This window comes from Ursus americanus, chromosome 7 (genome assembly GCF_024610735.1).
Source record: "Ursus americanus isolate L20-20 chromosome 7, mUrsAme1.1.p, whole genome shotgun sequence".
Lineage (NCBI taxonomy): Eukaryota > Metazoa > Chordata > Mammalia > Carnivora > Ursidae > Ursus > Ursus americanus.
Genome location: NC_142133.1, coordinates 57,158,754 through 57,172,998, shown reverse-complemented (window position 1 = coordinate 57,172,998; position 14,245 = coordinate 57,158,754). Strand labels below are relative to the sequence as shown.

General features: G+C 39.3%; 1 protein-coding gene across 3 annotated transcripts in view; it reads left to right on the top strand.

Moving 5' to 3' along the window:
* Window positions 1–14,245, top strand: part of NDUFAF7 (NADH:ubiquinone oxidoreductase complex assembly factor 7) — a 43,714-nt gene that overhangs the window by 351 nt on the left and 29,118 nt on the right. For all 3 annotated transcript variants that reach the window (XR_015725285.1, XR_015725284.1, XM_045809064.2), the window contains exons 2-4: window positions 109–269; window positions 12,636–12,716; window positions 13,545–13,655. Coding sequence is in view for 1 of the 3 variants with exons in the window: in XM_045809064.2 (XP_045665020.2) it covers window positions 109–269; window positions 12,636–12,716; window positions 13,545–13,655 (353 nt within the window). In the remaining 2 variants the exon portion in view is untranslated. The remainder of the gene's footprint in view (window positions 1–108; window positions 270–12,635; window positions 12,717–13,544; window positions 13,656–14,245) is intronic.

Here is a 14,245-nt window from a genome sequence, read left to right as displayed (position 1 = left end):
CTTCGGGCGAGCTTAAGAGTCAACACAGCACCTTCGAAAGCACTCAAGGCTGCTTGCACTTGCAAATACTAAGATGTTTTCATGGTCCCGTTTAATTGTTTTTCGTAGTCATTCCCTGTCTTTGGAGAGGGAAATACTTCAGCTCCGGGAGAGAGCCGGCAGAAAACCAGGTGACACCAATGCTGCGGCATCTTATATACAAAATCAAAGCAACTGGCCCCATCACTGTGGCTGAGTACATGAAGGAGGTCTTGACCAACCCTGCCAAGGTACGGGTCAGGGAGCCCCAGGACCGGGCCCGCTCCGGCGGCTTTGCGAGGTGTGAGCCAGGAGGGGTGTGCGCGGAGAAGCGCGAGGGTCCTCAGCCCAGGCAGTGGTAGTGCCTTCTGCAGGGGAGGAACCATCCCCCGAGGACCTGGAGATAAATTAATGTCAGGTGGTTGGTTAGGAATGGAGCGGGTCAGTGGCAGTGCCATGAAGAACGGAGACTACATCCAAAGCTGTTCAGGAGGCAGTGTCACCGACTGAATTTAGGAAACTAGGGTCAGGATGTCTTTCCTACTCGGCTGATGGTAGATGATAGTATTATTTCTCTGGGAAAGGGGAATGCAGAAGGAGGAAGAGCAGCAGCTGTTTTAAGAGGGAGGGGAAGGACAGAGTTCTATGGGACTCAGATGGAAATCTCCAGTAGGCATCTGGAAATATGAATTTAGTACCTGGAAAGTTGACTGTGTTGGGATCGCATCAACAGTCAGTGGTAGCATACTCTGGGTTTTTTTCTTGGGAATGGAAAGTCCTGGTCTCTGCTGTTTTAGGGTTAAGCACTGCCCTTGTTCTGTGTCCTGGATTTCCTTGTCTGCTTAGCAAAGCCACTTGGTGAAAGCCTGTGGTCGTCTTATTATTTAGAACGTTTTATCTTTTGCTGGGTCGAAATATGAAATCTGTGGAATTCTGGGGTTGGTTTGGCTTGTTGCTGTTGGATGTGGTGTCCGGAGGTTTAATAAAGATAGGGATCCTTTCATACCTGTACTCAATGCTACCACATAACAAGAGTTCATCTAGGGAGAAACTTTAGAACAAACATCTCTGTGTTAGAGTGAAGGTCCTCTTATCATTTAGTCCTTTATTGAGGCTCCAGAAGTACCAGACAGTATCTCAGTCACTGGGAATACTGCAGTGGACAGTGGAGCATGGCTCTTATGTTCTAGTGAGGAAATGAATTATAAACAAGGAAACGGGTGCCTGGGTGGCTCAGTGGGTTACGAGTCTGCCTTTGGCTCAGGTCATGATCTCAGAGTCCTGGAATTGAGCCCTGCATGGGCCTCCCTGCTCAGCGGGGAGCCTGCTTCTCCCTCTCTCTCTCTCTCTCTGCTTGTGCGTTCTCTCACTCTCAAATAAATAAAATCTTTTAAAAAAAACCAAGGAAACAAACAAGATAATTATTATTGCTGTAAGTGCTTCTGAATGAAAGGGAAAAAAAAAGATTGATAGGATCGAAAGTAAGTAGTGCAGTGGGAGTAGGGGTTGGAAAAGTTCTCTAGGTAGGTAGCTGGCCAGGAAAGGCCAGATGGTTGAGCCAGCCTGGCAAAGAACTGGGAGTGAGTTCCCAGTAGAGGAAGGGGAAATACAAAGTTTTTGAGCCGGGAAATGTGTTGGCACATACAGAGAAGAGAAAGGCACCAGTATGGCTGGCGGGTGGTGACTGGGGGTGGCACGTTAATGGTGAAAGTAGTATGAGAAGAGTTTGGAGAGGAGCCAGTTCAAGGCTTTCATGGAATTTAGATTTTTGTGTTAGTACAGGGGGAAACCACCAGGAGGTACATTTTATGCATCTTGGTGATGACCTCCAGGTGGAGATAGTAAGTAAGCATTTGGCTGTAAGAGTCTGGCATTCTTGAGAAAGATTGGTTATATCTATATAAATTTGTTCATCATCTGTATGTAGATGGTGTTTAAATCCAAGGAATTAGGGAGAGTATATTTAGAGAACAGGAGGTTACCCAGGATTAAGCCTTGAGGTAACTCTTGAATTTAAAGTAGAGGCTTTTTTCATTTTCTTCTTTACACTGTTTTTTCTTTTTTAAGTCAGTCTTAATTTCTATTTTATTTAAAAATTTTTAACCTTTTTTTTTTTCCCCTTAAAGATTCCATTTATTTATTTGACAGAGATCCCAAATAAGCAGGGGGAGCAGCAGGCAGAGGGAGAGAGAGGAGCAGACTCCCCGCTGAGCAGGGAGCCTGACCCAGGGCTCCATCTCAGGACCCTGGGATCACGACCTGAGCCGAAGGCAGACACTTAACCAGATGAGTTACCCAGGTGCTCCTTTTTAACCATTTTTTAAATTGGAGTATAGTTGATACGATGTCAACTTAGTTACAGGTGTACAACATAGTGATTTTTTTTTTTTAAGATTTTATTTATTTATTTGACAGAGATAGAGACAGCCAGCGAGAGAGGGAACACAGCAGGGGGAGTGGGAGGGAAAGAAGCAGGCTCCCAGCAGAGGAGCCCGATGTGGGACTTGATCCCGCAACACCAGGATCACGCCCTGAGCCGAAGGCAGACGCCTAACGACTGCGCTACCCAGGCGCCCCAACATAGTGATTTTTGACAACTATCTTATGCTAGACTCACCACAAGTGTAGCTACCATTTGAGAGTAGATGTTCTTAATCTAGGGATCCTTGAATAGAAACCAGGGGGGGCTGTGAAGTTAGATGGGAATAAAAATTACACCTTTATTTGCATTAACTTTTTTTCCACCATTTTTATTGAGAAGGAATTGACATATATCACTATATAAGTTTAAGGCAGATAGCATGATGGCTTGATTTGCATATAGTGAAGTTTGAGGTTTTTTTTTAACTTTTTTTAAAAGATTTTATGTGACAGCGCACATGCACATGTGTACACACATACACACACACACAAAAGAGCGAGCTCGTGGGCATAAGCGGGGGAGCTGCAGCAAGAGAGGAAGAAGCAGGCTCCCCACTGAGCAGGGAGCCTGATATGGGGCTGGATCCCAGGACCCTAGGATCATGACCAGCCTTACCTTAGCCAAAGGCAGACACTTAACCCACTAAGCCACCCAGGTGCCCCTTGATTTGCATATATTGTGAAATGATTCCCACAATGGGTTCAGTTAACATCCATCTTTTCATATGGGTACAATAATAAAATAAATTTTGAAAAAGGGGAAAAATTTTTCTTGTGATGAGAACTCAAGATTTACTTTAACTTTTCTGTGTATTACACAGCCATGTTAGCCGCAGTCATCGCATTGTATGTTACATCCATACTAGTTATTATGTAACTGGAAATTTGTACCTTTGCCCAACTTCCTCAGTTCTCCCTCCCCCACCCCCTGCCTCTGGTAGCCAAAAGTCTGACCTCTTTCTATGAATTTTGTAATTTATTTATTTAATTAAAAATTTTTAAAAAGATTTCATTTATCCATTTGAGAGAGAGAGAATGAGCAGGGGGAGGGGCAGAGGGAGAAACAGACTCTTCCTTGAGCAGGGAGCCCAACCTGGGGCTCGATTCCAGGACCCTGGGATCATGACCTGAGCCGAAGGCAGTCACTCAACTGACTGAGCCACCCAGGTGCCCCGTGTTTTGTTTTGTTTTTATTTTGAAGATTCCACATATATGTGAATCCTACAGTGTTTCTCTTTCTCTGATTTCACTTAGCATAATGCCTTAAAGATTCGTCCATGTTGTCGTAAATAGCGGATTTCCCTTTTTTTAATACTTGAATAACATTCGTGTGTGTGTATACCACTTTTTTTCTCCCTTAAAAAAATTATTGAAGTGTAGTTGACATACAATGTTATATTAGTTTCATGCATGCAACATAGTGATTTGACAATTCTGTACATTACTCACTGCTCACCACAATAAGTGTAGTCACCATCTGACACCATACAATGTTATATTATTGACTATGTTTTCTATGCTGTACTTTTCATCTCTGTGACTTATTTATTTTTTAACTAGAAGTTTGTTCTTAAAATCCCATTCACCTATTTTGCCCATCTACCCACCCACCCACTTCAGTGCCCTTTGGCAACTATAAGTTGTTCTCTGTATTTAAGAATCTGGGTTTTTGTTTTTTTGTTTGTTTTGTTTTTTCAGATTCCACATATAAGTGAAATCATATGGTATTTGGTTTTTTTTTTCCATCTGACTTATTTCACTTAGCATAATACCCTTTAGGTCCATCCATGTTGTCATAAATGGTAAGATTTTATGAGTAATATTTCATTGTATGTATATATATATATATATATATATATACACACACATCTTTTTTTTTAATACCACATCTTTATCCATTCATGTATTGATGGACACTTGGGTTTCTTCCATATCTTGGCTATTGTAAATAATGCTGCAGTAAACATAGGGTTGCATATATCTTTTTGCATCAGTTTTTTCATTTTCTTTGGATTAATATCCAGTAGTGGAATTACTGGACCATGTGGTAGTTCATAGTGGTTGCACCATTTATATACCCATGAACAGTACATAAGGGTTCTCTTTTCTCCACATCCTTGTCAATGCTTGTTATTTAGTATCTTTTTTTATATTAATCATTCTGACTGGTGTAAGGTGATATTGTGGTTTTGATTTGCATTTTCCTGATTAGTGATGTTGAGCATCTTTTCATGTGTCTGTTGGGCATCTGAATGTTTTCTTTCGAAAAATATCTATTCAGTTCCTCTGGTTTGTTTTTGTTTTTGTTTTTTTTTCGAGAGAGCATGGGCATGTGCCCTCAGTGGGGTGTGGGGTGGGGATAGGTAAGGCAGAGGGAAAGGGAGAATCTTAAGCAGGCTCCATGTCCAGTGTGGAGCCCAACATGGGGCTCAGTCTCATGACCCTGAGATCATGACCTGAGCTGAAATCAAGAGTCATACATTTAACTGACTGAGCCATCCAGGCACCCGCCCCCCATTCTGCCCATTTTTTATTAGATGTTTTTGGTGATAAGTTTTATAAATTCTTTATGTATTTTGGATATTAGTGCCTTATCAGATACATTTGCAGATAGCTTCTTCCATTCAGTAGGCTGCCTTTTTGTTTTGTTGATGGTTTCCTTTGCTATGCAAAAGCTTTTTATTTTGTTGTAGTCCCAGTAGTATATTTTTGCTATTGTTTTCCTTGCCTAAAGAGACATATTTGTAAATACGTTGCTCAGGCTGATGTTCAGGAGATTACTGCCTATGTTTTCTTTTAGGATTTCTATGGTTTCAGGTCTCACATTAGGTCTTTAAACCATTTTGAGTTTATTTTTGTGTATGGTGTAAGAAGATGGTTCAGATTCATTCTTTTGCACGTAGCTGTCCATTTGTTTTCCCAACACCATTTATTGGAAAGATTGTGTTGCAACATTATATATCATGGGCTCACTTGGCACAGATTAATGAATCAAGTAAGCTTGGGTTTATTTCTGGGCTGTCTATCCTGTTCCATTGATCTATGTCTATTTTTGTGCAGTACCATTTCTGTTTTGGTTAAAATAGCTTTGTGGTATATCTTGAAATCTGGGATTGTGATATCTCCAGCTTTGTTCTTTTTTCTCAAGATTGCTTTTGCTATTTGGGGTCTTTTGTGGTTCCATACAAATTTTAGGATTATTTGTTCTAGTTGTGTGAAAAATGCTATTGATATTTTGATAGGATTGCATTGAATCTGTAGATAGCTTTGGGTAGTATGGACATTTTAACAATATTCTTTCAATCCATGAGAGTGGTATATCTGCTTGTGTTGTCTTCAATTCTTTCATCATTGTCTTACAGTTTTTAGATTATAAGTCTTTCACCTCCTGGGTTAAATTTATTTCTAGGTATTTTATTCTCTTTGGTGTAAATGGGATTGTTTTCTTAATTTCTCTTTCTGCTATTTTCTTATTAGCATATTAAAATGCAACAGATATCTGTGTACTAATTTTATATTCTGCAACTTCACTAAATTCATTTTTAGTTCTAATGGCTTTTTGGTGGAGTCTTTGGGATTTTCTACATAGAGTGTCATGTCATCTGCAAATAATGACAGTTTTACTTCATTCTTACCAATTTGGCTTTTATTTCTTGTCCGATTGCTGCAGCTAGGACTTCCAGTACAATGTTGAATATAAGTAGTGCAGGTGGACATCCTTATCTTGTTTCTGGTCTTAGAGGAAACGCTTTCAGTTTATCACTGTTAAGGATGATGTTAGCTGTGGGTTTGTTACATATGGCCTTTATTATGTTGAGGTGTGGTCCCTCTAACCCCACTTTTTTTTTTTTTTCATTTACTGGATTTCTATTTTAATCACTAAAAGACTCTTCAAACATCTTCAGATGAATGGCCTGTGGGACAGGGGTTTAGCAAAGTTCAAAAAGGTCCCCTGAGATGAAAAATAAATTCTACAGAGATGATATTACTTGTTTTCTCCTGCAACTGTAACGGTTCAGCAACAATTTGTAAAGTACAGTAATTGGTGAAATCTGAGTCAAACCTTTTCTTGGATTAGCCTCTGTAGATGAATCCCACAAGACAACATTGCAGTAAATAAGGTCAACATGTACCGCTGAACTTTGCAGATGGCTGAGGCCAGGGAGTTTATTACTGAGTCCAGTCCCACCTTCTCAATAACATTCTGGAAGGCAGTAGGAGAATGACGGGTGATTCTACACAAGACCGATATTGCTGTGATCCTGAGAGAATCAACAGTGGAATGTTTGAATAGGTACCATAAGATGGGTCCAGTTTCCCCTGTAATAAAGCCCTGGGCCTGAGCAGAAAAGGTAGTGCAGACATTTTCAATAATCTTTGCTGCCATGTGATTTACAACACGTTCTTCCCCTTCCCAAAGGCGCCTCACTAGCACTGTGTACGAAGCCAAGGGAACGGCCCAGCCTTCTCTAGGGTTCTTTTTTTTTTTTTTTTTCCTTACTGATCCAAATGTTTCTTACACTTGTGATGAGAATTATGACCTATTAAAAACCATATCCTCGCTTAATCACAAAATTCCACATAGCTGAGGCACTTGGGTGGCTCAGTCTGTTGGGTGTCTGCCTTCACCTTAGGTCATAATCCCCTCTAACCCCACTTTCTTGAGGGTTCCTGGGTGGCTCATTTGGTTAAGTGTTTGCCTCTTGATTTTGACTCAGATCATGATCTCGGGGTCATGACATCGAGCCCCGAATTGGGCTCCGTGCAGCGTGGAGCTTGCTTAAGATTCTCTCTCTCCCTTTCCTTCTGCCTCTCAACCTGCTTGCATGTTCTCTTTCAAAGAATAAATAAGTAAACCCACTTTGTTGAGAGTTTTTATCATGAACAGGTGTATTTGTCAAATGCTTTTTATGCATCAGTTGAGATACTCATGTGGTTTTTATCCTTCTTGTTAATGTGATGTATCACATCGATTAATTTATGCATACTGAATCACCCACGTCCCTGGAATAAATCCCTCTTGATCATGGTGAATGACCTTTTGATGGACAATTGAATTCAGTTGCAAATACATTGTTGAAGATCTTTGCATCTATGTTCACTATGTCTTTGTCCAGTTTTGGTATCTGGATAATGCTCTGGTTCTATATTGAATTTGAAGGGTTTTTTTTTGTGTGTGGGGGGGGGTTGTTTTTTGGTATTTTTTCTCCTTTTCTGTTTTTTGGAAGGGTTTGAGAAGAATAGATGTTAACTTTTCTTTAAATGTTTGGTAGAATTCACCTGGGAGCCATCTGGTCCTGGACTTTTGTTTGTTGGGAGTTTTTTGTCAGTTCAGTTTTGTTACTAGTAATCCGTCTGTTCAAATTTTCTATTTCTTCCTGATTCCCTTTTGGAAGATTTTATATTTCTAGGAATCTGTCCATTTCTTCTAGGTTTCCCAGTTTGTTGGGCAATTTTTGTAGTATTCTCTGTTTATTTAGAGAGCATGAGTTGGGGGTGGGCGGGAAACTGGAAGAGGAAGAGAATCTTAAGCAGTTAAGCAGACTTCACACCCAGAGCAGAGCCTGATGAGGGCTTGATCTCATGGCCCTGAGATCATGACCTGAGCTGAAATTCAGAGTTGGACACTTAACTGACTGAGTCACCCAGGCTCCCCAATATATTGTATTCTCTTAAAATTCTTTATTCCTGTGGTGTTATTTCTCCTTGTTCATTTCTGATTTTTATTTGAGTCTTTCTCTCTCTCTCTCTCTTTTTGATGAGTCTGGCTTAATGTCATCATTTTCGTTGATCTTTTTAAAGAACCAGCTCTTGATTTCATAGATCTTTTATATTGCTTCTTTAGTCTCTGTTTCATTTATTTTTCCTCAAATATTTATTATTTCCTTCTCTATTAACTTTGTACTTTGTTTTTCTAGTTCTTTTAGGTGTAAGGTTAGATTGTTTATTTGAGATTTCTCTTGTTTCTTGGGGTAGGCCTATCACTATAAACTTTTCTCTTAGAAGTGCTTTTGCTGCATCCCAAAGATCTTGGACTGTTGTGTTTTCATTTCCATTTCTCTCCATATATTTTTAAATTTTACTTTGATTTCTTCATTGACCTATTGGTTTTTTAGTAGCATATTTCTATCCTCCATGTGTTTGTTTTCCAGTCATTTCTTGTAATTGATTTCTAGTTTCAAATTGTTGTGGTTGGAAAAGATTCCAGTCTTAAATTTATTGAGTCTTGTTTTTTGGTTTAATATGTGATCTGTCCTGGAGAATGTTGCATGTGCACTTGAATTTGTATTCTGGTTTTGGATGGTATGTTCTATGTATATGTTAGGTCTTCTGGTTTAATGTGTCTTTTGAAGCCATTGTTTCCTTGTTGATTTTCCATCTGGATCATCTATCCATTGATGTAAGTGGGGCGTTAAAATCCCTTACTGTTAATATGTTAGTGTTTCTCCTTTTATTTGCCTTACGTATTTAGGTGCTCCTATGTTGGGTGCATATATATTTACAGTTGTTATATCCTCTTGTTGGATTGATCCTTTTCATTATGTAATGCCCTTTGTTTCTTGCTGTGATCTTTGTTTTAAAATCTGTTTTGTCTGATTAAAGTATTGCTACTCTGGCCTTTTTTTTTTTTTCTCCATTTGCATGGACTATCTTTTTGATTTCTTCACTTTCAGTCTGTATGTGTCTTTAGGTCTGAAGTGAATCTTTCATAGGGAGCATGTAGAAAGGTCTTGTTGTTTTTATCCATTCAGTCACCCTATGTCTTTTGATTTGAACACTCAGTCCACTTAAAGTAATTACTGATAGATATATATACTTGTCATTTTGTTCATCATTTTCTATTTGTTTTTGTAGTTATTCTGTGTTCCTTTGTTCTTTTGTTCTCTTCCCTTGTGGTTTGATGACTCTCTTAAGTGTTACGCCTGTTACAGGTTTTGATTTGTGGTTACCATTGTGTTCATATAGAACATTGCATGTGGATAGCAGTCTATATTAAGTTGATGGGGGCTGAAGTTTGAGCACATTCTAAAAGCACTAAAGTTTTGCTCCCCCCTCCACATTTTACGTATATGATGTCATATTTTACATCTTTTAATTTTGTATATCTCTCAGCTAATTTTTGTACATATAATTGATTTTACTCCTTTTGGGTTTTAACCTCCATCCTATCTTTGTAAGTAATGAATCTGTTGTCTTTGCTATATGTTTGCTTTTGCCTGTGAAATTTTTTGCTTTTGTAATTTCCTTTTAGTTATGCTCCCCCACCCCCCACCCCTGCTTTTTTTTTTTTTTTTTTTCCCATTCAAAGGATTCCCTTTAACATTTCTTGTCAGGCTGGTTTGGTGGTGATGAACTCCTCTAACTTGTTTGGTAAACTCTTTGTCTCTCCTTCTATTCTGAATGGTAATCTTACTTGGGTAGAGTATTCTTGGTTGAGGTTTTTTTCTTTCAATGCTTTTAATATCAGTGCTTTATTTATTTATTTATTTGATTTTTTTTTTTTTAAAGATTTTATTTGTTTATTTGACAGAGAGAGAGCCAGTGGGAGAAAGCCAGAGAGAGACACAAGCAGGGGGAGTGGGAGAGGGAAAAGCAGGCTCCTAGCAGAGAAGCCTGATGTGGGGCTCGATCCCAGATTGCCGGGATCACACCCTGAGGTGAAGGCAGACGCTTAACGACTGTGCCACCCAGGCACCCCCAATATCAGTGCTTTAATATCACTCCTTTCCGGCCTGCAAAATTTCTGCTGAAAAATCAGCTCATAGCCTTATGGGATTTCCCTTGTATGTAACTGTTTTCTCTTGCTCCGTTTAAAGTTGTCTCTTAATTACTTTTTGCCATTTTAATTATTTTGTATTTTGTGGACCTCCCTGGGTTCATCTTGTTAGAGGTTCTCTCTGCTTCCTGGATCTGGATGTCTGCTTTCTTCCCTGTATTAGGGAAGTTTTCAGCTATTACTTTTTAAAATAGCTTTTTGCCTCCTTCTCTCTCTCTCTCTCTCTCTCTCAGCTTTCTGCGATCCCTAATAATGAGAATGCTCTTATACTTGAAGATGTTGCAGAGTTCCTTTAACTTATTCTCATTTTTAAACTCCTTTTTTTCATTTTGCTGTTTAGCTGTTTGCTTTTCTTTACCATTTCAGATTGCTAATCTGTCCTGCATCCTCTAATCTGCTGTTGATTTCCTGTAGTGTTTTTTCATTTTAGTTGTTGTTTTCTTCAGCTCTGACTGGTTCTTTTGAATATTTTCTAGCTCTTTGTGAAGTTCTCACTGCATTTATCCTCTCTTTTCTCAAGTCTGATGGGTAGCTTTGTCAGCATTACTTTGAACTCTTTGAGGGCATAATGCTTATTTCAGTTTCACTTAGCTCTTGTTCTGTGACTTTGTCTTAGTCTCTCATTTGGGACGTAGTCCTCTGTCCCCTCATTTTGTTTGACTCTCAGTGTTCTTATCTGTGTATTAGGTAAATCAGCTACATCTCGTCTTGAACGTAGTGGCCTTGTGTATAAGACGTTCTGCACCAACATTTGTTATCTCTTATGTTTTTAATGGCGGCCTTTCTAATAGGCATGAGGTGATATCTCAGGGTTTTAATTTGCATTTCCCTCATTAGCTTCTAACTGAAATTTAGCATTTCTCTTATTATGAACGTAGGAAACCACTGGGATCAGTAATACCAGTGATTTTAGCATCAGTGGAAATCACTGATATTGTCATATCCCAACAGTGATCATAGGTATCTCAGAATACATTATGTTCTTCTGTACTTTAAAACTTTGTTACTTATTAGACCTCAGGCTTGGCTTTGTTTATTAATATATTTATAAGGATGCATAGTATTACTCTATCATGAGTTTATTTGGGGGGGGGGGTAATCCTGTGTGTTTTAAAGCCTGCCTTTTAAAACGTTCTGTGAATGGATCCATGTCTTCATCAGGCTACCAGAGTGGTTCATAATGCACCACAACACACCGCTGAAATGCTCACTTATGAAGGGAAAGAGAAAGGCTAGAGAGGAGATGCCGTGTGAAGTGAAAACAATTGTTTTTTTAAATAGGAGTAACTCAAGTATATTTCTGCTGCGGAGAGAGGGAAGTTAAAGCTGTTAGAGAAGGGGGTGATAACAAGATCCTGGTCCATGAGAGTTGTGGGAGGAGAGGTGATGGTCCAGAGCATAGGTGGTGGGATTAGGTTTGGATAAGAGCAGAAGGTGAAGGCATTTCATCTTGAGTTCTGTGGAATGAATGGGAGCAGGTGGAGGCCAGGTGGGGTCAGGAAGCTGAGTAAGTCTTATTTTATAATATTCTTATTTCCTTTATGGGCAGGAGCCCAGGTCACCCACTAAGAGTAAGGTGGTGGAAGAAGGGGCTTGAGGAGCATAGGGAATTTTTTAACAAAGAATTCTTGAGTATGTCTTGAAGTTTAGCCAGTATGCTAAAACTTGGGATAGGAGGGTAAATAAGATAGTCCTCTTTTTGTAGTAACTATGCCTCTTGGTGAGGAACACGGACATATAAGTAGATAAACACATAAAAGGAAGCCCTGCAGTTACTCTGAGGTTGGAGGGCTGGAGGGGGAGGTTAGGGAAGGTAGCATATGAGCAGATTCAATTTTACTGGGTATAAGATTGCCAGGGAGAAATGGGAAGGGAGAGAGGAGAGCATTTGCAATGGCATGGATGTATGGACAAGTAGGGCTAATTAAAAAAAAAAGAAGATATAATATTCATTTAGAAAAATGCATAAATCACAGGTACATAGCTTGATGAATTCTCACAAAGTGAATGCTCCCACATAACAAGCACCTAGGTCAAGCAACAACATCACCAACTGGCAGGGCTAATTTGAAACAGAGTGAGAATTTGGGAGAGGAGGCTGGAGGGAGGGGCAGGCAGGATCTTACTGTGTTGGGTTGGGGAGCAGGGAGGGGAGAGAGGGTGTGGGATGTGAGCATGGACATGGCGTGGCTTTTGCCTTTATGGTCAAGGAGCAGTCATGTTTCCACCAGTTCTGCAACATGACTGGCACTTTGTAAAGTTTCCGTTAAGTTACTGTGTTTATCTTGTTTATTTAGAAGAGAGAACTTTCTTACCAAATGATTATGTCATTGTATACATCATACAAGATTTTGGAGGAGTGGTTTAAAAAGCTTATTTGAAAGTTAATTTGCTTTCTCTACTTTCTCTTTTTACTCAGGGATATTATGTGTACCGTGACATGCTAGGAGAAAAAGGAGATTTCATTACTTCGCCGGAAATAAGTCAGATCTTTGGGGAGGTAATATTCAATGTAACCTATAAAAGAAACTAATATCACACACATTTGAAAGCAGATCAAGTTGTATTCTTCTATGATACAGCGTTTTACAGCTTTGTTTTTGTGATTCAAGTTTTCTTTTTTCTTTTCTTTTTTTTTTTTTTTTAGTTTTCATTTTTAATCATATACATGCTGCAGGAAAAAGAACAATAGAGGAAAGAGAGGGATAAGTGAAGAAAGAGAGAAAAGATGGAAAACACTAAGGAGTTGGTGGGGAGAGACATACTGTAAAGCCCCTGCCCAAGATTGCACCCCAGTTACAGCCGAAGCCCCCCTGTAAGAAATTCTGAATTCTTCTTAGGAATTCTAGTTCGTTGATCTCTGCATAAAAACCCCTTGATAAATTTAGATATAGGAAATAGTACACAAAAGGAAGTAGAATCCAGGTATTAAAAAATGTTAATTATGCCTAAAAAGCCGTGTAATTATTGAAATCATATGACTGTGAAGAAATGGCATAATCCTATCCCATATGTTTATTTGCTTTCAAAGACGAGCACCTTCCTGTAAGTGATATCTTCTTACCTGTGTTATGAGACCTCTTACAGTGGCGACTGCCTTTAACTGTTTTCTCCTATTACTAAGCTTTCTGAGCAGTGTCTTTTGTAAAAACCTCTGTGAGGCTCCTGGGTGTGCATACATACGTGTCCATGTTAAGTAACATACACACATACACTGTTTGCAAACATTTTGCTTTCTGGCATAAAGTGTGTACTTACGTGGAGTTTTATACTGTGGTATGCTTTTATATTTTATAATACTTCAGTGTCGTTTTTTCCCTTGTCACAGCTGCTAGGTATATGGTTCATTAGTGAATGGATGGCCGCCGGAAAAAACGCAGCTTTCCAGCTGGTGGAACTGGGCCCAGGCAGGGGTACCCTTGCGGGAGATATTTTGAGGGTAGGTAATAAAAGAATGTCTTTAGAGCCTCATGCACTCTCCTGAATCTTTGTTCTTTTGACTTGTTTGCAAACTCCATTGATTTCCGTGGCTTTCGGTCCTACCTCCTTAACCTCCATTTCTCAGCTGAAGTACAATGTCAGAATGATACAGTGAATCGTAACTTATTATTTTCTGTTTGTAATCTAAAAAATGAGGGTGGGAGAGAATGTGAAAGGTAAAAATTTAAAACATGTAGAAGACATGGGAGAGTATATTTGTCTTCTAGGTAGGAAAAGAGTTTTTGAATTATGTAAAAAGCAGAAGCCATAAAGGAAAAAATGAATAGAAGGATAATTTCAACTACATTAAAGATTTTTTTTTTTTTAAGATTTTCTTTACTTATTTGTTGGAGAGAGAGCACAAGTGGAGGGGGGCAACAGGCAGAGGGAGAAGCAGGCTCTCCGCTGAGCAGGGAGCGTGATGATTTGGGACTCAGTCCCAGGACCTTGGAATCATGGTCTGAGCCCAAGGCAGACCGAGCCACCCAGGCATCCCGAATTTTTTGTTCGTTAAAGAAATTAGGAGCTTCTGTTCTTCAAAGACACGGT